At 41.8% G+C, this 23,637-nt stretch overlaps 1 protein-coding gene across 3 annotated transcripts; it reads left to right on the forward strand.

Moving 5' to 3' along the window:
* Positions 1-852: 852 nt before the first annotated feature.
* Positions 853-22,555, forward strand: MICU1 (Mitochondrial calcium uptake 1). Of its 3 annotated transcripts, XM_089581313.1 has the most exons (12): positions 853-1,251; positions 2,519-2,696; positions 7,754-7,916; positions 9,658-9,695; positions 9,860-9,904; positions 15,499-15,607; positions 16,629-16,711; positions 17,304-17,498; positions 18,355-18,498; positions 20,839-20,947; positions 21,791-21,880; positions 22,232-22,555. In XM_089581313.1, exons 1-12 carry the CDS (start codon positions 1,016-1,018, stop codon positions 22,384-22,386), a joined length of 1,545 nt encoding a protein of 514 aa, XP_089437439.1. In that variant the 5' UTR covers positions 853-1,015; the 3' UTR covers positions 22,387-22,555. The 3 variants fall into 3 exon arrangements, with proteins under 3 accessions (XP_089437439.1, XP_089437440.1, XP_089437441.1); XM_089581314.1 differs by lacking the exon at positions 9,860-9,904; XM_089581315.1 differs by lacking the exons at positions 21,791-21,880; positions 22,232-22,555 and adding an exon at positions 21,637-21,707.
* The last annotated feature ends 1,082 nt before the right edge of the window (positions 22,556-23,637 follow it).

Raw genomic sequence — 23,637 nt, forward strand, 5'->3', positions numbered from 1 at the left:
TTTTTACCCAACAGACATGAAATGTCTGAAGATGAATATGTACCAAACACATCGAAACATCAGTTGTGATGCCTGAAAAAAGATGTACTGCAACATATAAATACTCAAGTCTCGATAAGCAGGAATACTGAAGGGGAATAAAAACAGTTTTCTTTTGTTCGGGCTCACGCACCTGCTACAAACATATTCTTTATACATAGCAATAAAACTTGAAATAACGGTTTAAGAAGCCTTTTGGTCAATAGTATAGCTAAGTATGACTGAAAGGAGTCCGCAAGAAATGCACGGAAGCAGGCATGCAGTGTGACAGCGCAGCGCGACAGGTGCGCTTTTTAATCTCGCGCGCGCACTGAAGAACATGGGTTTATGGTTTATTGGGGTTTTAACGTCGCAAAACGAGTCAGGCTATGAGGGACGCCGTAGTGAAAGGCGTTCGGAAATTTCGACCACCTGGGGTTCTTTAACGTGCACTGACATCGCACAGTACACGGGCCTCTAGAATTTAGCCTCCATCGAAATTCGACCACCCCGACCGGGATCGAACCCGCGTCTTTCGGATCAGCGGCCGAGCGCCATAGCCACTGAGCCACCGCGGCGGGTCGAAAGACATGACGGGGACACGCCGAGGAGGCAACGCTGCAGTGCACGCTGCCTCCTCGCCTCTCGGCTCCTCGCGAGCAGCCCCGTCCGCTGACGAGCGGTGGCGGGGGAAAATCTAGGGAAAACATGCCTGTCCCCAACCGGACATGACGTCATTAAATATCACGTGACCTATGACGTCACGCGTATGACGTCATATTTTTTTGACCAATCAGCGTTTCCAGCCTGCCTACCCGCAAACGCTTGTGGAAAGTCGCCCTTGTGGGGCGATGTGTTGGGCTACAGCTTCAACTGCTTGCTGTCTCGGTTTCTTTTGTTGGAAATTACAAAACTTAGGTCCCACTGAGCCATTATGCGCGCTTATCAACGACTGCTGACGATCTTTAAATAACCGGGTTTGCCTTGAAAGCCGAAGATGTGGCCACTGCTTCGCAGGAGCCTTCCGATAGCTGTGAGGCTGCGGTGTTGCCATTCGTCTCGATACGTGTTTGATGCTCAGCGTATCCTTGCTGCGAACACCTCCATCGAGCGAAGCAGTCTGAGAGCCCACTATAATTTTGGGCATAAAAAGAAGGACACCCCCCCATATGAGAAAGCGTTCTTCGTCGTCATCGTGCTGATGTCGTTTGCCCTTTTCGTTGATTACGAGTGGTAAGTGCATTGTTAACTGCTTTGCGAACTGTTTTTGCTGACATTTTAAAGCATTGTGTTTTAAACTAAGAGCGCGCTTGCGTACACTGGCATTTCAGAAGTGTTGAGTCAAATATTTACGCGACGTGTTGGAACAGGCTGCTTGCCGGAATGTTGTATACGTGCTTCAGTTAAGGTCTTTTTTTATTATTATTCTGCGTGTGTAAATAGCTGCGTATAAGCCACGGAGCGCGTGATGTTTTCTGAAGAGCATTCAATACCACCTTAGAGAACTCGGTCGTTCTGGATGAACGTTGCGCTATTTTTATGGCTGCTTGGCGCGCACACGGTGACGCATTTCATTTATGGAGACGCAGATCATTGTTTGAAGCAGCAGCGTAGCGTTAATAAGCCTGTGTGTGGATGGAGAAAGGAAAAAACTCGACTGCAGTTATGAGAAAGTAACCCTGCACTGCAAACCGGCTGTACACGGCAACAGTCGTGATGTATACTTTCACATTGCACATCCCTAGCCTTTGTTTTTTTGACGTTTAGTGCGAGAGAGTTTCAAAAAGACTGGGCGTCGCTAAGCACATCTTCTGTCACCACTGTAAGTCAACAGCGGCAGCGTTTGGGCTAGTTGGTTGTGGAAGCGCTGAAAAAGACAAGGACACAGGAAGAGACGGCCGTACAGTGTGCACAATGATCTAAACCATTCTAAAGAATTACATACTGCAGAGAGCACCGTCATGTGGAAATGCTGCGACAAAGGTTTTATGCTGCTCATTGAAACATTACGAGGCTTATCAGGGCATGCATGCTTTCAGTGATTGAAGAATTTTAAGTTTCAGTTCTTTAGTTAGAGCTATAGCCGGATACAACCCAAGAACGAAGCGGCTTTTCATTTTCAAAGGACTCCCCTCCAGCCAGTGGCGTCTGCTGATTCTCATGAGCCTGCTATGATGACAATGCTGGGAGTGGCAGATGAAAAGGGATAGTCCCCTCCCTCCATGGTTTGGGATAGTCCCCTCCCTGCATTGCTGCGCCATTCCCTGCATTGTCACCCTAGCAGGTTCATGAGAATCTACCGACGCCATTGGCTGGGACGGGGTCCTTTGCAGGGGAAAAGCCACTTCGTTCTTGCGTTGTGTCCAACTGCAGTTTAAACGTAGCATCGACATCCAGGCATTTGGCAGTCGTCGCACGTTATATCCTTCTATACAACTGCACTAAATCTGTGTGCTGTGACTTACGAGGCCTTTTTGAACTTGAAATTGTACAATTTCAGGCTGGCTGACAAGATGGACGATAGAATCGAGGCAGTTAAAAAGTACTTTCGGGTATCCTCAGAAAGCAGTGTTTCGCACCCTAGTGAAAGTGAGGACGAAGACTCTGACGTTGAAGAAGCAAAAGGAAAAGGCAAAGGAAAGAAAAAGAAAGACAAGCCTGGTTTCCGTGACCGGAAAGTAAGTTGACAGACAAGTTAACCTATATATGCCGAAACATCAGAAATTTGAAAAGATTAAGACGTTTATTTCACTTTAGAATCGTCCCTTTATTGGTGGAAATATTTTTCCCAACAGAGACTTTTGAGCCAACCTACTAGGATACTAGGCAAATTTGCTACCTGTTATGTGTAGTAAAGCTTCAAACATTTTACAGCGACCTCAAAATCACCTTTCTCATCACACACGGTGGTTTTCTTGTGACGATGCTCAAATTTTTTTTTTTTTTTTTTTTTCAGAATCTGAATGTGCTCAGTGGGGTAAAGGTTAAAAATGGCATCTAAAGAAGACTGGCTGATCATGCTGAACACACAAAACACACAAAAATGAATGCACACACCACAACTCTTGCACAGGGAATGCTTAGAGCCTCTTGAACCTATGCCAGAGGGCGCAAGCTTCTACATGATAATTTTTTAGAGCTGCTACGCAAAAAAGCGGCGTCCTTATTTCAAAGCAAGTAAGCAAGGTAAAGCAAGAATTTCAGGCTTGCACGCATATTTCATAATGTCAAGTACCTTGTGAAGAAAGTAACGGGGAGGATGCGTTTCGAATACCTTGCGGGATGTGTGTAGTTATGTGTAGGAACGCACATGCACGTGCGTATACACGTGCACACACACACACACGCATGCACGAAAGTCTGTCAACAAAATGTATCCACCCGCACTGGTTTCAATTTTAAAAGTTTTTTCAGGTGCATGACGCTGTTTCGTAAACTGTATTGCCAAATAAAGGGGAACTGTCTGTGCTGCTGGCCCCACAAGGAGTGGCCCTGTACAAGACTGTAAATTAGTATGGAACTGATTCCACTCCAAAACTGTGGTGTAGGCCCCTTAAGCATTGCGTATTGGATTCGACATCTTTTTATTCGATGCATGTGGTTCTCGTGTATTTTCTCTGCCCTCTTCCACTCTTCCATCTTGTCCTAAAAGTCAGTAAGGGGACTGTGTCGAAGATCCTGAATTCTAGTGTCATTTAAATTTACTTTGAGTATGCCTACGAAGCCACTGGCTCTTTCTATGCCTTCATTTCCAATTGAGATCAAGGTGTGTAGCATTTGTTAATTATCCCACCATCGCCGTTGCACACACTTTTGCTATACCCTGTGGCCAGGAACATCAGCTTTTTTTATTTGATGTTCCTTGTGTTGGAGCTCATGAAAGTAACATTTGCTCTTATCGTAAGTAGAAGTTTTGTCATTGGCAAAAGTTGCCTTGTCATATAGATGGACAGGTCGTGTTGATGCATGGTGTGCCTTTATTTTCACGGAGCCAGGCACGCATGTGCCGGCTCGTCGGACATTTCGTCCAAAATAATAGGGAATCTCTGCATCCAGTTTTTTTAGATGGACACAGATATGAAAAACGGCACCTAATCTTTCTTTCCCGATGGTATGCTTTGACTGCATTTGGAAACCCAACTGTTTAATACTGGCCAAAGCGAAAATGGGAAACAATATTTTATGCTTAGAGCTCTGCCTTCCTTCATGCATAAATCCTGCTGGAATAGGTTTTTTGTGCTTGTGGGGAGTAATTCGGTGGAATTCCTTGAAAGTTATTTTAATAGCAATAAAGAAGTCTCAGCTGTTTAACCATGTCATTAGACTCCCAATTTGCCATTAAGTTTTCATGCTCACTACAAAATTCAAATTTTTTGTGGCAAAAGTTACATCACTTCAGCAACACCTACCCATACCAAAGTTGCAGGCGTCACTAGTTTGCTGACATGCATCGAATCTTCATATTTCGGGGATTAAGGGGCTTTAAAGTCTAGCGCATTTTGGAGTACCACAAGCACAAAGCACAGCTATACCATTTTGCACACCTTTTTGATCTAAAAGCTGGGAAAGTTTGAGCTAAGCATTTTATAAATCTGATGCCATGCCAAATTTCCATGAAATACTTTTGAAGTGTAGCACCCGCCGCGGTGGCTCAGTGGTTACGGCGCTCGGCTGCTGGCCCGAAAGACGTGGGTTTGATCCTGGCCGCAGCGGCCGAATTTCGATGGAGCCGAAATTCTAGAGGCCCGTGTGCTGTGTGATGTCAGTGCACGTTAAAGAACCCCAGGTGGCCGAAATTACCCGGAGCCCTTCACTATGGCGTCCCTCATAACCTGAGTTGCTTTGGGACGTTAAACCCCAATAAACCAATAAACCAAACTTTTGAAGTATGGCAAAATTCTGACTCCCTTTAGCCAGATGTATAGAAGCCATGTGAAGAAGCAAATGTATTCTTGTTTTTGCTTATTAAAGAAAGGTTACAAGCAAGAATATGCTTCCAAGATTTTTTCTGAGATTTTGCCTATGTGCTAACTAAAACGCGATCTCATGCACTCAGTTCGAAGTTGAATTGATGACCTTTACTCTTTTTAATGGAGAATATCCAGCAGTGGTAAGTGAATGAAGTATGGCCTGCATTAAGCCTTCAATTTTATAGTTTAAAACAACATAATACCACAATTTTACTTCATCTAGAATTGCCAGGTACCTAAGGTCTTTCAGGGAAATTTTAAAGACAATTGGCTGCAATGTTTTTTTTTTTAATCTTGGTCGAAGTTTGCCTTTTTTAATTTTTTCGAATTCCAGATGATTTCAGCACCTAATTAAAAATCATCTGATTGGTCTTAAAGTACAGTTTTTGTCTGATAATAGTACAAAGTGCAGATTAATATTTAAAAAAATATTTCAGCCCGAAGTTCTTACCCCTTCTTGTCCTATTAGTGTTCAGGCTTTGTTTCCAAAGGCTCAGGCTTTGTTTCCAAGAAAATGCCTGATGGTTCCTGAGTCCGTGATTCGCCGTGCGTTTCGAACAAAAGGGACTCCCGCTGGGGTAGGGGGGGTGGGCTTCACAGAAACAAACATACAGGCTAAGGATGCCACTGATGAAAACACTTATATGAAAGGATGCACTCGCTAACATGATAGGTGGTCGAGCTGACTGGGTCTCTCGATCGTTCAGTGTGTGAAGAAAATGCCTTAACGCTGTTTCATCATTGCTGTCGTACTGCATATGACCCAAAATTCAAGGAGGAGGATTCCAGGAGTTCAGTGACAACAAAGCAGCAAAAAATGAGGCCAAAGAAAAAATATTTATTCCACAAACTACAAATTGTTTTGACTAGGAATCTGAGGGCTTGCCTATGATTTCCTTTCTATGGGTGCCATCTCTTTGTCTTTTTGTACCCAGCCATTCAATGCAAACAAGGATGGTTATGTCATTTTAACTTAAGTAGCATTAGAGAGAACACCTACAGACTCCAAAAAGACACTCTCTGCAGTTTTGTGTCTTCACGCAAGTTCTTTATTTACTGGGTTCACTAGTGAACATGAAAAGGCATTGCAGTTGCAATATGAAAAGTGTTAAATTCATCTGAAGCGAAGAAATCTCTTCAAGGTATGGCACACTTGCAGGAAAAGCTGTGAATTGGCAGTGTGTATAATTGTGTACATAGCACCTGAAAGGGTTAGATAGGCAGTGCTGAAATGAAGGATGCTTTTATGGATAAGCATAAGCAGCTGACATGCCACTCTCGGTAGTAGTGATGTTTTGTGCCCCTGAAGGAAACCGTACAGCCTGCTCTGCCTTATTGTTCTAAGTCATCACACTGCACTGTGCACTTTATGAGTAAAAGAGAAGGAAATGATTGTTGATCATAGTAGCGCTGGTGGCATTAGTAGGTGAGAAGAGAGAAGGCAGAGCTTACTGTGGTTAGTAAAGAAAAAAAAAAGGCAAGGGGGCATTGGTGAGACCAGGTAAAGTTAAGCTCCATTAATTGTGAAATATGAGCTTTCTTGGTTGCTATGTAGCAAAATCATAATTTGGTTCATGGAAGACTATATAATGTAGTGTTGTATAGGATCATTTTGAGAGTAGCTAATGATTTAGGTAAAAGAGTGAATTTGAAGTGCAGTGGTGCCAGGATGACACGAGGGTAAAAGGCGTCATTGTGACAAACAAAGCAGAGCATGCACCACATAAATGAAACCTTACTTGCTGTTCTGACATTCTCTCTGAGCCATATCAGTGTTTTTCATTTGGTTTCTTTTTTAATCTGTCTTCTTTTATTGTTGATATTTTATTGTCTGGCTACCTCTCGCCTATAGTTTGTTATTAGTGCAAGGGTACTTATCATTCAAGATAATGCTGGCATGTGGGAAGGTAAAACAGTTTACTGCGCTATAGTAGATACAACTTAAAAAAACAGCAGTTGGTTACAATGGGCCATGTTCTACGGCATCCTGTATTACTCCGCTGAGCAATCGCAGCAGCAAACGAAATCAGCTTTTTCATGTTTGACTATATCAAACAAGCCAGGGGCATCGAAATTCTTGAGGTTATAGTAATTTTGGCTTGTTATTAGCCTCTTGTTTAAAAAAAGAAAAGCTTTAATGACGACTACTTCTTTTTGCGTGAGGAATTCTGTGTGGCAGTCCTGAATGTGGGCGGAGCTTCACTGCAGACTTAAGTTGTGTCCAACTGTAATACTTTGTTTAAAATTCAGCATTTTTAGAGCAGTGCTGCATTGATTGCTGCAGTGAATTTTGTAAATTTCTGGATTGTGACATTCAGAAAGCTAACTTGATTTTAATCATAAGATTATGGCTTTGCTGTGTATCTTGCTGTTTAATTAAACCTCAAAAGACAGTGACCTGTATTGAAGAAGACATAATTTCAAGTCAAATGCTGTGTAACAAAATTTCCCATGGATATAAAAACAGTGTCTATAAGAGAGTAATTTTAGCAACCCTTCCAGTAAAGTTCAACTGCATGTTCAAAAATCTGCTCTGATTTCATGAGGGTCTAGTTCTTTTATTAAAACCACTGAGTAGCAGCCTGTGGAATGCCTAATGTGGCTGACTAATGCTGTGAAGCATATGAAGACTAGACGGTGGAAATGTTTGATACCAAACGTTTTTTTTGGCGTGAGTGAGGCCTTTTTCTGTTTGTGAAAAAAAAAAAAGGCAGTTTTGATATATGTCTTCTGTTTGGTTTTCTCACTGTATTTCTTGAATACAGATTATTGAATATGAAAACAGGATTCGAGCCTATTCTACTCCTGACAAAATATTCCGTTACTTTGCAACAATGCGAGTCTACAATGAGGCTGGTGACTCGGAGATATTTATGTCACCTCAGGACTTCCTTCGTTCTATAACACCAGGCACCAAGCAACCTGAAGGTGAGTAAGCTCACTTTTTGGTAGCACCAACCAGGGTGGATGTATTAATTCTTACACATCTGAATATGCTTTACTTTGTCTCACTTGGGCGAATATACTGTATGGTTAGTGCTATTTCTGCAACTTGCAACATTGTTAAAAAATCTTTCTTGCTCACTACCTTGTCCTCCTTACTTGTGCTGCCCAGAATGATGGCGTGGGAAAGCATATTTATGCCAGCCTCATGGTAAAGGTAGCATCATGTTTGGAGTGGCTGATACGTGGGTGTTAAACGACACTATCAATTGCTCCTTGAAAGAGTTTTATGCCTTTAACCTCAGGCTCTGTTTGTCCGCAACTATGCGGAATTATATTGGTTAGCTCTTAGTAGCCTAGAGTAATATTTCAGGCACATAAGAATTGGCCACTGTGTCTGTTTGGTTATATGACAATCCCTGGCTGTATGTTTCAGCTTCACTGCATGGGAAGCTCCTTGATTTCTTTACTGCACTTAATGGGATTGAGAGAGGATATAGACCAACACTGTATTTACAAACATAAGGTGCGTTCGTGACGCCAAAGGTTGCCGAGGGTATCAGCGGTGCTGTCATCAGTTACGGTGCATGGTTCGCCTATCATGCCATTTGAGAACTGCCTTCCATGTAGAGTTGTCTACCCTATCTAGTTTGAATGACTGTATTTGTGAGCAAATGCAGCACACACAGCAGCACGGCGGACTACACAAGAAGGTTGTCCTGTTCAGAGAAATAAATGCTCAGCTTATTTAGCACCTAGATGGTGTGGGAGATATGTCTGGCATCATAGCACACATCATGACAAAAAGATATCACCTTCGAAATAACATTGTATGCTTTTCCATGCTTTTTTTTTAAAGTGCTTGCTAGCTGTTAACGAATGGCCAACTTCTAGGCGGAGTTTCAAAAGAGGATACTATTGCGGAAAGGTTTTTTTGCACGTGTTTCGATGGGCCACACTCCCACCTGATACCTCCACCCAGGAGCGATTTGCTCAAGCATCTTGGTGTATTAAAAATTTGTATCCTCTGAAATTACATTTCATACTTTCACGTTCAGTTCTGGATGTACTAAGACTTTATTCATGAAAGGGTGACCTCATAGGTACACTGAAATCAGTAAATAGACTTTCAAACTTTTATTTACATGTCTTCCTGTAGGGCATAACCGCAGCTTTTACACCCAGCCGGCCCGGCCAGCAATAGCAGCGCTATCTCATCTTGCTTACATAACAGATCGGTGCTGTTCTATGCATTTTTCCATCAACACGATCAGGTAGAGGAAGTTATATGAAACATGTGGCCTTTCTTTGGACGCCAAGCCCTGCTTTTTTCATTTTTTGCACAGGCAGGGGCTGCAAGCCATCAAAAAAACTTTGTGCTTGCCCTTCGTCCCTCGTCTGTTATCTCCTCTTTGTTTTTATACAGTGTTTTCTTTTTGACAGTGGATCAGCAGCTTGCCCAAACTCATTTCCTTTAAAGAAAACTTTCCTGTCTCTTGCAGGGTCAACCATGTTTTTTTGGCGGTAATTTGCAGGCATTCATTATCATACATATTTATGCATCTTTCAGGTTTATCGTTGTGCAAGCATCCTCTGTTTCTGCTTCTGCTTGCTGAGATGGCTTTCAGGTTGAAAAACTTGCAGTTTATTTCCTGTGATCCTTAAAATGATTATGCAATGCTGGGAAACATTGAAACTGTCTTTTTTTTTTTTTCATTCATGGTAGGCTTTGGACTTGACCAGTACAAGAGAATCGACATACGTGTGAGTAGGTTCTTAGGAGGCTGTAGCTTCAGCAGCAACTTGTTTGTGGCTGTCCTTGTAGCTCTTCTGCTACTAGCCTGCTCTCTGTGTAAACAAATTTAACAATAGTGTGTGTGGCTGCTTCACTAACCATTCTTATTCTTTTCTCTTTGCTTGCTGCTTAGACCGATAATGCTTCTGGAAATGGTTACAAGGTGTCTGCTGACATGGTGTGTTTGGCCTCTTTCCCTTTCCTTTCTCATTGCTTTCTTTGCTGTGAGTGATGGGCACTTACTGCTTTGCAGGCTTCAAAACTGAATCTAGATTAGAATTCGTGGTATTGTGGTTGTTTTCTAGCCAACATGCTTAGCCAACTGCAGTGCACGGTACTGCCAACAGCCAGCAGATGGCTCTAGTGCTGACAAGTGCAGTTAGTTTCTGAAGCAAAGTACCAAGACACCGAGAAAAGTATTATGTCTGTAAGTGTTTGCACGTGGACATGAGGAGGAAGTGGGAAAGTTTCTTTTTTAAGTCTTAGAAAATGGCTGTCCCTTATTTATATAGTTACCTGTGATGGTTTCCCGTTGTTGGTTGGATCAGGCAAGATTGTGGGAGGTCTTAGATTTCATTCACCGTAAGAGAGCACAAGCGTTTGAGTAGTTATGTAAACTGACCAGTGGAAGGGTGAAAGGTGGCATGAGAGTGATAGCATTTTTTTTTAGGCTTTATTTCTATGTCATTATGTGTAGCTTGCAACAACTTCATAATCATGTCATGTTCATTTGCTGAACTCTGCATGTGGGTGTGTAATTTGATTAGCTAGGCCTCTATAATTGGGGACAAGCTAGTCATCATTCTTTTGCAGTCAAGTTATGCTCATGGGAAATAATTGTGCATTGAACACTTTCTGTGTTTAATTGCCTGCTTTCTTTGTGGCCGTTTCAAAAAGTTGGCCCCTTGTGCTCTTGTTTTTTGTACTGTAGCCGATGGCCACTCAGCTTGTCACACCCATACAAGAAATTTGTAATGTAACAAATTAATTTTGTTGTTCTGTGTGACCATTCTGAAAGACAGATTTTTTGTTTTGTATTTTTTAGCAAAATATTTATTTGCTACATTTTCTACTTGCATGAACATAGCACACAGCAATAGTTTCGCATATTGATTTGCTTACACCAGCAGCCTTTCCAAGAAGCACAAGGAAAGGAACCCGGCAACCTGGGGTAGGTTAAATAATTAATGTGGATTCATTCACGAACAAATGCTAGACACAGAAGTGGCTTAAAGAGACCATGAAATGATATCTACTGAGGTTAGGAAAAATGCACAAGCGATCAGTATTCCATCACTTGTCACAAGGTTTAGCGCATTAAAGAGAGAGATGTATTTACGTATTTACTTTTCATGACTGTGCGTTGTTTATAGGAATTAATGCTGGTATGAGTGGAGTGAGCAAAAAAACATATTGCCTGCTTCCGTGAAGTTTTTTTGAAAAACTACTGCACTATAAAGAGGGCTTGTTCTACAGCGTTTAGATAAAATGTTAATCTTGGTAAATGCTGAGCAGTTTTTGGCTCCAGGATATAGTTATTCAGAAGCGGCGCTGTAAGAAAACCAAAAACGGCAAAACTTATGCAAATTAGAGGCTTAATGGCTGCCGGTCTAATTGACAGAACACAAGGATATTTGGCGCAGTTGTGGATAATGCATATTCATTAGGTGCACAAAATTTTTTTTAACTGTACTCAGTATTTCTGTAGTCTTCATTGTTCGAAGTTTACTGTCACCACGAAAACACGACCCACGGACGTCTGGGCACCCAGTACTAAGACACCAGTGGTTCACGTTTTTGTGGCGACAGTCAACTTTGAACAACAAAAATTAAAGGTACTAAAAGCAGCTCAAAGCAGTTTTGCACACTGAACGAAATATGCACATTCCACTAATCTACCAAATACTCTTGCGTTTTGTCAAAAAGAAAGCATTTAAGAGTCAGTTAGGCCAAAAGCTGTTGAGCCGCTAATATACATCATTTTCATCATTTTTAGAATGCCAGTTCTAAACAATTATACCCTGAAGCCAAAAACTGCTTATCATTTACTAAAGCTAACATTTCATATAAACACTGCAGAAGCAGCCCTCTTTCTGGTGTGGTAATTTTTCAAAACAACTTCATGCAAGCAGGAAAGTCGAACAGAAGTAGTATTTTATGCAGTACGTTTTTTGATTACTCCACCCATACCAACATTAATTTCTGTTGACAATGCATACTGTTGTGTTTGGATTATAAATGGGAGGGCCATAGCTATCACGCAAACATTTTGATAAATAGCCAGTGGCTGTACAAGCGTGGAACCCCAGCCTTAAAGATTGTTTTCATTTCCTTCAAGCAATTCTCCGATTTACGAAACGGTTTACAATTTTACAATGGTTTACAGTGCAACTCGGGTAAAAATCATGTTAGAATGTAATGGTCTGCTTTGTTTCATAGCTACTTGACTACACATTGGCACCAGTGTTGACACTGTCTTGGACTTATGCATTGCTTGCTTAAGCCCATTTGGCTTTCTTGCTGCAGGTCTTGCTAATTTGTACATCAAGGGAAGTCTTTTGCTCAGCCACTAGCCAACATTGATAGTAATACTATGTGCTGCATGGAGATAGTGCAGCCATGTGTATTTTGGGGTCAAAACAGTCAGACACAATTTGTCAAAATAAAGCACGTTAGCACTACAGCTTCAGCTTAATGTACTACGCACGTGCTGTTTGTAACTGTGACTTGCAGTTAGCTGCCCATCACTTTTTGTTCTCTCTTCATTGTCTTTTCTGAGCTCATATCCTGTCTTTGTTCCTTGCAAGGATTGACCCTAGGCGGCAACTTACACTGACTGGATAGAGAAAAAATAAGTGGTTGTGACAGCTCATTTGCAAAAAGAAAGCATTGTTAAACCAGCCATCAACAATACCATATGCATGCTTCTGTTGGAGTGTGCTCCACACAACTCTGTTGCTTGCTCCATGGCCTCCAAGACTGTGAGTAGAAGTACAGGCGCGGACATAAGTAAACGGAGCACGCTATTCCGTTTGAAGTGCAATCACGCCTTCTCCATTGGAAATTAAGAAGCGTTGTTTGTCTACAAGAAAGCCCACCAACCTCCGCTACCAGCATGCGTGTACCACTGCTGGAAATTTCCATTAGGTGACGCGTGAAAAATATTCAAGGACAGTTGTGTGCTCCGTTTACCTTTGTCCGCGCCTGTACACGTGTTAGCTGTTTCCGAGGCCATAGGGGGAGCGATAGAATCACCATGTCAAGTGTGTCTTGGCTGGAATGTTCATGTCATTGCATTCTTGATGGCTGGCCCAGTGATGCTTCCAGAATTGCACTACTGTTGAAAGAATTGCTACTTTATTTGAATGTGTTGTAATGGTGATTAATGTGCATGGTGTCTGCAGTTATGCAGTGACAACATCAGTAGTGTTGTAGCTGCGCCTGCTAGTGGTGGCTACAAAATTGTTTCCTTTTGCTTATAAATAAACCACAATAACATTCTGTGACATATCTGGTTTTACTTTCCATTTTGCTCTTCGTTACAACAAAAAAAATGTTGTTTAAGTGACTATAGTGCGTTTAAACATTGTTCTGCAAGTGGGAATAATTGCGAGCATTGTATCGCACTTGTTATCTCAACTAAACTGACATAACTACTTCCGCTGCTTTGGCCAGCCAGTATGCACATTGCCAAGGGTCAGTCCTCATGGTAGTTGTTCAGAATACAGCCCCTGCTTTGAATGCCTTGTAGTCGTCCTCTATGCTTTTTGGGTTGTTGCATGTATTTCTGTGAACACTGTCATTCAATAACCGCTCACCGTTCTGATGTGTCATTGCTATATAGCATGTGCTCCTAAAACAGGCTTGTCCAGTGAGTCGTGGCTACATCTTATTTCTTCTAAAATAGTGCTGAAAGAAGGTCCTTTACTTTTATCACTAACTGGCCAATACATTTATTGCACAAGAGTGCATACATCAGGGCATTGATGAAATGTGAGATTCATGACCTTCTCCGTACATCCTACTCCAGCCAGTTAGTCTAAAACAGGTTGACTAGCGGTGGGAACAGGTGGGAACAAATAGCAGGTGACATGTCTTAGTTTTCTTCATTTTTTTATGATATACTGTAGTGTACTGCGACCCAAACACTCACCTTTTCCACGCTTGTTTACACATAAAGCACACCATGTTTGACGTGTTTTTCTGAAGCTCGGTGCTTCTTTCAATGGTGGTTGGCACACAGGAAGCACTGCTGCCTGATGGAGGCGTCGGTCCCATCAAGGTGCTATAAAGGGAGGAAGCATCAAAGAACACCCTCTAGTTTTTTTGTGTTAGAGGGTGCCAGTGTTGCTGCAGAATAAGGTTCATGTTCTGTGCCCGATTTGCAGCCAACTAATGTAAGCATTATTGCTGATTACTTTTTCATGTGAACTGCCAAATGAACAGCACTGCAGAGGTGACTTAAGAACAGTGTTACAGCTGTGCACTGAACACAACAAAGTTGCGAGCGCATGCTGCCTCTTGCTCTAGCTGCTCTAGGATTCATGCTTACTTTTTAACTAGTGCCATCTGTAACTTGCAGACTTGTGTGGGTACTTCTATGCTTTTAGGCAGATAGGCAGTGGCATCCAGTTGGCTGTTTCTTGCCAAACATCCCACACCTAATTTTATGTAATTGCTTAGTCTGAATTTGTTTTAAAACCCATATTGACCTGGGAAGAACATTGAAAAGCCTCTCCCCCTAACCCCCTTTTTGTTTCTTTGTAATGGTTTGTCTGATTTAACTTGTTCATCGGGTGGTAAACACTTTGACACTGAGCCATTCATTACTGGTACAGAGTCAAGCAAACATTTTCAAATTTAAAGATAGAGCAAAATGTGAATTAAAGTGAGACAGAAATAAAGGCACATGTTGTTCCTACCTCTGAACTTCTGCCAAGTGCCACTTCATGATACCTACAAATAGTGAGCTTGAAACAAATTTTATGGGGTAGCTGCTAGGTGGCTTAAATTTAATTATTTGAGAAATTTGCAGAAAATAGGAATTTTTATAAATATTTCAAGTTAGCCTAATCTGCTTGTCTTTTAAGTGCTACAGTACAGGCACAGTGAAAGCTTACCTGCCTTGGAAGTGTTCCCCAAAACAATTATTGTAAAAAGTGTATCTCCTTGACATATGCATTGCACGCCCATTGGTGCTGGTGGTTGAAATGTTGTGCGTGTTTGTCAAGTACATTCCTTGTTAACCTGTCACAGAGCTATGAGGTTTTCTTTTTTTTTCATGTTGCTGAGCAATAAACATGAGTGTAGCGTCTCCATTACTTTTGAAACTGAAGCTTGTGAGGGCCACATGGAAATAGTGTAGTGTCTCTTGCATCTGTAAAAATTTATTAGTGCTCTGATATTTTGCACACAGACAATACAGGTTACCACCAGCAGCCATAACACGTAAAGAAGCATGTTGTCAATGCAACATTGGGTATGTTTGGCCTGAAACAGCCCTACAGTTGCTGTTAAGGTGAAATGTTTGAGCTGGGACCTTATGGCTTGAGGGGTTCATCAACTGTTGCATTGTGTGAACACTTGAACTCAAAAAAGAGACCATGTTCTACCGTTAAGGAGTGTGGCTGGTAAACGAAGCCAACTGGCTAGTTTATTTTAACTGGTTCGGGGCAAGGAAAGCAATACTATATCTAAAATTTGGTTTGCCCTATAGTCGTATTTGATATTTTATGGGCTAAAGGTGATGGACTTATTACACCTTTATTTCAGGATGAAAAGGTATTTTCAGGCCTTAGCGAAGACAGCATTTTTTACAAGCTGAGTTCATCTGGCTTGATCAGCTTTTCGGATTACATTTTTCTGCTCACCATTCTCTCAGGTATGAAATACATTCATAAAAGATCGTTTAGTGAGCTCTGTTGGCTGGTGGATTGTACTTGGTAGAAATGTTTGCATATACATGGAAGCAGTTTGCACTGCTTTCTTTGATAAAGTGTCCTCTTGTTGGCATGCATGTGAGAAATGCAAAGAGTTAAATGAATAAGACCAAAACTGATCTGAGAAACACAAGTTAAGTACATGTTAAATAGGGCAACCCTGAAAAAGTCACCACCAGTTGCTTTTTTTTACTTTTGCTGCTGCTGTTTTTGCAGTGCTTTATGATATAAAATGTGACAGGAGAGTAGGTATTGTTACTCATGGCTTAGTGACTTAAATGCCCATGTTTGCTTTTGGAAGTTGTTGGTCTGAAATCCATTGGTGATGTATTCCAATAAGAATGAGTATATATATGTGTGTCCCTTAGCACTTGGCTTTTCTTCAAAGTATGAGCTTGAAAGAAGCTGTTTGAATCTTGCTAACCCTTTTTTTTGCGTAAGCAGGACCCTTGTCCTCATCTTTCAATACCTTTGTCTTTTGGGTGCCATAAGGGCCCCAATATACAGCTGAGAAGCAAACTCTGTTGCTCGGTTACTTTTGGCAAAAGCGGTAAATCATCAAAGTTGCACTCGTAAGCTTGAGAGCTGCACATCAAGCCAATGTTTCTGCAAAAACTGCAAAGTCGTGTAACTGTATAGGTCATTTTTTTCTGTCTTCTTATGTTGATAGTGGTGCGTGGTATGTTGGAAGGAGGTTCCTGCCACCACCCATTCGGACTGGTTATTGTAGTATATTCAAAATGTTTATATTTGGACACTTTCCAAGACTTGAGAGCAGCAGCAGGTTGAAGCATTTGAATTTTTCAGTGTTCACGACCATAAATACCTGCAGAAAGTGTCATGCATGAACACTCCATTTTCTTCATGTGTCTGTGCTCTTTCTGACCATAAAGTTAAGGTATTCTAGAACAGGTGCTCTTTATCAATTTGAGATTTGTAGGCCTAATCACGTTTATATTTCAGCATCAAAACGTCAGTTCGAGATTGCGTTTCGGATGTTTGACCTGAATGGAGATGGCAATGTGGACTATGATGAGTTTGAAAAGGTAAAGTTATGAATTGTGGTTTGATTTGTTCGTTGGTGTTTACTTAAATCCTTGATTTGTAGGCTGTCTCGTTTCCCCTGCCTGGCTTACACTGAAGGTACCAGGGCAAATTCTTGCAGCTATAGCTGTATGAGGGACTTTCTACTGGGTTATCGGCATCAGCATCAGTGTGTTGTAACTGGAAATACCCCATGTCTACTTGCTGGACACCTGCTGGAGTGGGTATGTTTGTCAACATGAGCTAAGTTGGCAATGCTCAGAAGAAACGAACTTCATTTGATTGGTCAAGAATGAAAGGGAGGGGGGGGGGGGGGGGGGTGCTTGGTAAATCATTGAATTATGTTCCTTTTTGTCTTGCAGTAACAGTTCCATACAAGTTTTCTTTTGGCAGTTAGCAACTTCCATGTAGAAGCCTCGGAATGTTTTGTCCTGTTGACCGTCGTTAGCTTTGCAGCCGCCACTGTGTAATTAATGAAAGGCGTGCTACTGTTTGTAAGCTCTTTTGGTACCATGGCTGCTGCTAAGAGGGTACTCTTTCGGTCTGCTGAACATGTGTGAACATGTGTGATGTGAGCATTGTGCACAACCACAGGTGCAGACAATCATCAGACACCAGACCAGCTTTGGCATGCGGCATAGAGACCATCAGAACACGGGCAGCATCTACAGGGGTGTGAGCAGTGCCTTGTGCAACTACTTTTTTGGCCCCAAGCTTGACAAGAAGCTCACAGTTGAGAAGTTTCTGAATTTCCAGCGACAACTACAGACTGAAATCCTCACTCTCGAGGTAGGTTCATGGTAGCTTTCTGGCTCGGTCTTTTCGGTGTTCACTGGCATACAAAATGTGCACAAGTATGTGTGCTACATAGCAGTGCAGCACAGTGCATATATTATTCATTAAAATTTCAGCATGTAGCCTAAACAGTGATGGTAGTCTAGATTGCAATATGTGGCAATCAAAGGCAGCAGATTCCCTTTGTAAATTGATATTGTATTTATCCTGCTTGTATGTTACGTGTTAGTTGTAGTAAATGCATTACATAGTGCGAAAATTGTAGCAAACTGATCTCGTATCTCAAGCACGCTTTATTGGATAGCTGGCAAAGCGAACGATTCTGCCATATTGGCTTTTAGTGGCAAACTAGAATAAGTGTTGCTATCTTGAATCAGCCTCTTGGCACAGTTTATCCCAATGGCTGGTAATCCTAAGTTCACGTTACTTGCCTCTTGGCTTCCACTTCACAAAATTTGCCTTGAAGAACCTTGTGGACCTTTCGTTGTATTTAGCAGGCTGAAAGGGAGTGGAGATGAACTTCTACTGCTTATAATTCTGCTATTGCAGTTGAGGCATGGCTCAACCTCCTTGAGCTGCACTGGAATGGGTGCAGGTGCATACAGTTCTGCACAGACTATTGTTTGTGCCATGCCAAACATGAACTTCCATTACATGGAATGCATGCAGCAGTGATTCGTGCTGGTTTTTATGACATAAATATATAAGGAATCAAGTGCTTCATTCGCTCGTTTTTTTTGTGTGTGTATGTATGTGTGCCTTAACTGTGAATGGCCTGGCCTACTACTGCCTGTGGTTGCTTGGAAAATTTGCCATTGACCTAACTGTTGCTGTGACAACTTTCTTTCAGTTCATGAGGAAAGAGCCTGATGAACATGGCATGATCAGAGAATGGGACTTTGCTGACCTCCTCTTAACTTACGCTGGACTTAATGACAAGAAGAAGTCTCGCATGATCAAACGCATCAAGAAAAAGTTCAAGAACCAGTCAGAGGTTTGTCTTCCTCCATTTCAGTTATGCAGCACTCATCAGTGCAATACAGCAAGCTTTACATTACATTACACCAAGCTAGTGTGTAAAATTGACTCAATTAAAAATTTCGAGGGGGCAGTTTGGTGATCTAAAGGGCGATGAAACGAAAGCCTCTCCCCCAACGCTCTCCAGCGTCCTTACGCTAGACAAGGAGAACTGCATATGCGGATCTTTTTTTCTAGACTTTCACTACAAATGTAACGGACGGACGGACAGAGTCATGGCCGCGAGTATGAGCCATTCAAGGCTTTCGCCTTAATACAACCTGCCTGGCTATGCCTGGACAAGGGTTCAAAAGAAAACAGATTTGCAAAAGCTATTATGCACTCAAGCCTGTAACCTGCAATCACTAGCCTGGGTATCACAGGTAAAAGTAACCAAGATTTTAAAGAAGACTGAGCTTTCTACGGAGCAATCCACACAAGTGAAACGAACTTAGTCCTTATGGGAATTGCTTGGTGTAGTCCACGGTATGTTTGTTTCACCTAGATAATTAATTAGCTTAAATTAATTAGCTCAGTTTTTGGAATTTTGACTTCAGGATCCAAATGTCAACTAGAATGCTGTAGATTGTCTTGAAAAATAGCCCGCTATTGTGCTTGCGGAAAGGTACCGTTAACATAGGTCTTTTTACTGGCTTTAAGAGAAAGCTTGCGAAATGTAAAAATTGCTATGTGACACCGTCACTATTTCAGTGCTCCCAGAGTGCTTTCAAAAAAATCTTTTTCATCTCAAGAAGCGCTGTACCCAACGGTCCTTGGCATTTGTGGTGGTTGCAAGGTATGACCAGCAGCTGTAGAGTGCACGTATCACGTCAGTGTTGGGTGCAGAGTGAATGGCAGTGATGACAGTGCGTCGTGCTTCTGCATAGCATGGCATAAAACATGTCATTCTTTTTGAAGGTATACTCTGCTCATAAAATCAGGTTGGAATGCATGACACATAAAGCAAAAAAAAAAGGCTGGGGCCCAGTAAAATGTTTGCAATAAATTTTTTGCATGCAGACAAAGGCTGTTGTTCATTTCGTTGACATTCACAAATTGCTGCTGTCAAAAGCAGTGCACAGCACATCAAAAGTTGCTGACGCCTGTCTTGCAGCCACCACAAACGCCAAGGCTCGCTGGGGGCAGCGCTTCCACGATTGGATCATTCAGTGCGTCGAGGGCACTGAAACAATGATACTATCACATGGTAATTTCTTTCAAGGCTGGTCAAAGGAGTAATGTAAAGAACTTCGTTGTAATCACGCTAGCCAGCTGTTTTTCAAAATGACCTGCAACATTACAATCCACTTTGTTCCTGAAGCCAAAATTTCTAACAATAGCTAAGAAGTTTTTGGTAGTTGCCTAACTAGGCAGAATGAAAAAAATACTGCAGACTACGCCAGATGACTCCCAACAGCTCTCGGTTAATCTCAGTTGCATAGGATGTGCATTCTCTTTGATACCTTAATTACATTTAGCTTGGGACTCCCCGTATATAGTTGCAATAAAAACATTACTAAATAATAATAATAAAAAAAATCTGCTCTCTGGCGAAGCTTCCGTCCATAGACATGTTCTAATGGCTGGCATACTGGTGGCATAAAGAGAGGCAGGACTGTATTTGTTCCCTTGCCAGCATGGGAAAAAATGGCGTCAAGTTTGCCTTCCTAACTCTGCCAGGCCGCAGTATTTTCACACAGTACAGAAGGAACGATGACAAGGTGCTGAAATTTTAGTTGGCCAATATCAAAGAGGCAGGAGGGCGAAGCTTTTGTGCCATTTATACAGGTCAGAGGACGGTTTCATGAATTTCTGATAACGGTGTTAAGAAATGGCAGCTTATTTTGCAGACACGTGGTGTTTTTTCGGAATTAATTTTTTCCGCTTTCCATTTGTACTGGCACTCCATGCAACATAAACGTAGAGATTTGTTGAACTGTTCACAGAATGATTTCACTTGTACGACCTTTAGTGAGAATACTGTAAGGTGAAGCTGCCATGCTCGGAGCGTCAAGTTTAATTTTGATAAGAAAATGTCCATGCAAAGCGGCGCAGTATTGAAAAGTACATGAAATTATAATACAACAAAATAAAAGCTAAAAGCTGAAAGGCAGCCTGTGCTAAAGAATATTGGAGCTTTGTATTTGTCAGGCTTGGCTGCGCAACCAAATCATGTTGTTGCAAGAAATGAAAAAAAAAAAAAAAAGTGTGTAGTAGGTGTGCAGTGGACATGCTTATATGTTGTCTTTAACAAGTTTTTCTTTAGGAGGGTCACATAATGGTCTGGATACATATGGTTCTCTTCACTTTAAAACAGGGTATCAGCCTTGAAGACTACCTGCAGTTCTTCCACTTCCTGAGCAACATTACAGAAGTTGACACAGCACTGACATTCTATCATATTGCTGGAGCTTCCATAGATGAAGGTGTGTATTGATTTGATAAACTCTGCTTGAGCAGAAACAGTTGCTTTCTATCGCTAAAATAGGGGTCTGGAATTTGCCACCGTAGTGAGGATTGTTGCTCAGAGTTTACTGCCTAATGGTGCTTTTCACGATTTCATCATATTCCACTGCAAAACCTGAAGGTTATCTTCTCTCCGAGTTCAGTGACTTTCTGGGCTGCTGCCATAGGTGGTATTTACATGTCGTCATGGGCACCATTTTGTGGTACTGCATGCAGTTTCAGCAGTGCAAGCAAGAGCAGGTGGTGATAAATTGATGAGATATGCCTGCAGCCTTCTGCCGTGCTGCATACACCACAAAATGGCAGCCACTGCGACATAGGTGCATATTCCCTAGAACAACTCAATCAATGCTCGCATCATTGTTGATTTCTAGCTTATGCATTCAGTGTCAATCCACTCTCGTTTCCTGTTTGCTGGTGCCTTCAGTGTTTGTTTCAAAATGGTGTGTTTATTGATGCAGACTCGGTGCACAACACAGCTCAAAGCATGCATTTTTATGGTTACCCAAGAGGCATACATTGCCACAGTTTCATCAAGTGCTTTGCAGTAGGCAGGAAATCTTGCCCAGAAGTCTAAGGCTTTAGATAAATCTTGTGCTTCATTTATTTGGTGAACAAAAGTTACTGCTCTTGGTTTTTCGCTTCTTAGCAACCCTGAAACATGTGGCCAGGACTGCCACAGTTTCATCAAGTGCTTTGCGGTAGGCAGGAAATCTTGCCCAGAAGTTTAAGGCTTTAGATAAATCTTGTGCTTCATTTATTTGGTGAACAAAAGTTACTGCTCTTGGTTTTTTGCTTCTTAGCAACCCTGAAACATGTGGCCAGGACTGTTGCTCATGTGGATCTTAGGGACTATGTCATTGATGTCATCTTCACATTATTTGATGAAAACAGTAAGTGTTTGTTCAGTTTCATTGCTTCTTTTGGGATGTATCCATTACTACCTTGTCTCGTGCATCAGTGTATCTTGCCACCAAGTGCTGTCAACCACAACAGCAGAAGCATTGAAGTGTGTTATTCTTAATTTTTCTCTTTTATTAAGCACAAAGTGCCACTGTAACAAGTTCAGTTTGAAGGGTTGTAATGTTACAGCATGCATGCATATCACATACATAGGAGTGGGCAAATTATTGCAGTTCAGTGCTGTGAATGCTGCAAGCTTGGAATTTTGCGAATTAGGCTAGGCATATTGAAGTTCTACCTGTGCAATAGTTCAGTAAGAAATATTATTGCTTTCATTGCAGTGGATGGTCAGCTGAGCAACAAAGAGTTTGTTTCGGTGATGAAAGAGCGCCTTCACCGTGGCCTTGAAAAGCCCAAAGATACAGGATTTGTAAAACTGATCAACTCGGCATGGAAGTGTGCCAAATTGAAAAAACCAGTGCTCCTCGACATATAATAGAAGCTAGTTGTGTGCAAATTTAGTTTGTTGTTGCCTTGTGACAGATGCTGAAAAGTTAGTAAATACTCTGACCTGTAGATTGACTGATTTTTTTTTGAAGCATACAATTGAGAAAGCAGTTTGCAGAACGAAGGTTGTGTTGCAAAATAAAGGCTGATTCATCTTACTTTGGAGTGAACCTTTCTGCGTCAATTTTTATCTCAAAAGAACCTTTGACTGATGAGCTGCTCACAGGAACCATGTTGTTGTTTTGTAGTGTACTATTGTGAGAAAAGCCTCTGCCACCGCGTACCGAACTGCATATGGGTGTTGCTCTTGATGCAGAACTCCAAGAAAGGCGCAGTTCGCACGTGCGCCAGTCTCGACAACAGGAGTGCTGCGTCAGGTGCAACACCCACATGCAGTCTGGCACAGTTCGGCACGCGCTGGCAGAGGTGTTGCTTTTTCTCATGACAGTACATTTGTTTTTTTCCTACCTACATAGTTCCAGTTTGTTCTGCTGAAAAGGCAAAGCTAGATGATGAACACTGGTCAAGCCTTTCACACAGCAATTATGGATCAGAGGGCCTTTCTCTGCCGAAACAGCAGTGCCCTTAAAATACATTAGCTAGCCATTTGCGTTAAACATAATCGCTCTGCATTCAAATCGCTGTTGCTATTAGTTCAAAAGGAACTTATAGCAGAACATTCTGGATTGCATCTTGTGCACTTAACAGAATTCATGCCAGTTATTTCTATGCTAGCTTATCTAGCAAACTGTTTCTATCTAGATTGCAGTGTAGAAAGGTTAAGCATCATTGCTCTTCATGCATGTGTCAACCTGATTACCTAGCGATCAGAGGTTTGCACTGTTTTTGTGCTCCTGCTTAAATTCCCTCTTGCACTGCTACCAAACAGAGCTGCTCTACTTCAGTCTGTGAAAGCACATTTTGTACAGCTTCCAAATTTTACCTGATAAACATAACGGATGAAATGGACAACAAGCACTAACTATTATCATTTCAAAGAAGGCTAGACGACTTCAGAAACGGAGTCTGTGCCAAGTTTCATTCCTAGAAGAAGAATCTCAAGTGCTGCAATGACTCATGTGGCATGATGACTGAAGAATAAGGTAAAAGACCTAATGAAGTGCTTAAACACTACAACCAATTGTCCAAAGAAGCAAACCATATTCAAGCACATTCCATCCTGGCCGCAGCGGTCTCATTTCGATGGAGACGAAATACTAGAGGCCCATGTGGCATGCGA

The sequence above is a fragment of the Amblyomma mixtum genome, chromosome 3 (assembly GCF_055824585.1).
Source record: "Amblyomma mixtum isolate Tamu chromosome 3, ASM5582458v1, whole genome shotgun sequence".
Taxonomy (NCBI): Eukaryota; Metazoa; Arthropoda; class Arachnida; order Ixodida; family Ixodidae; genus Amblyomma; species Amblyomma mixtum.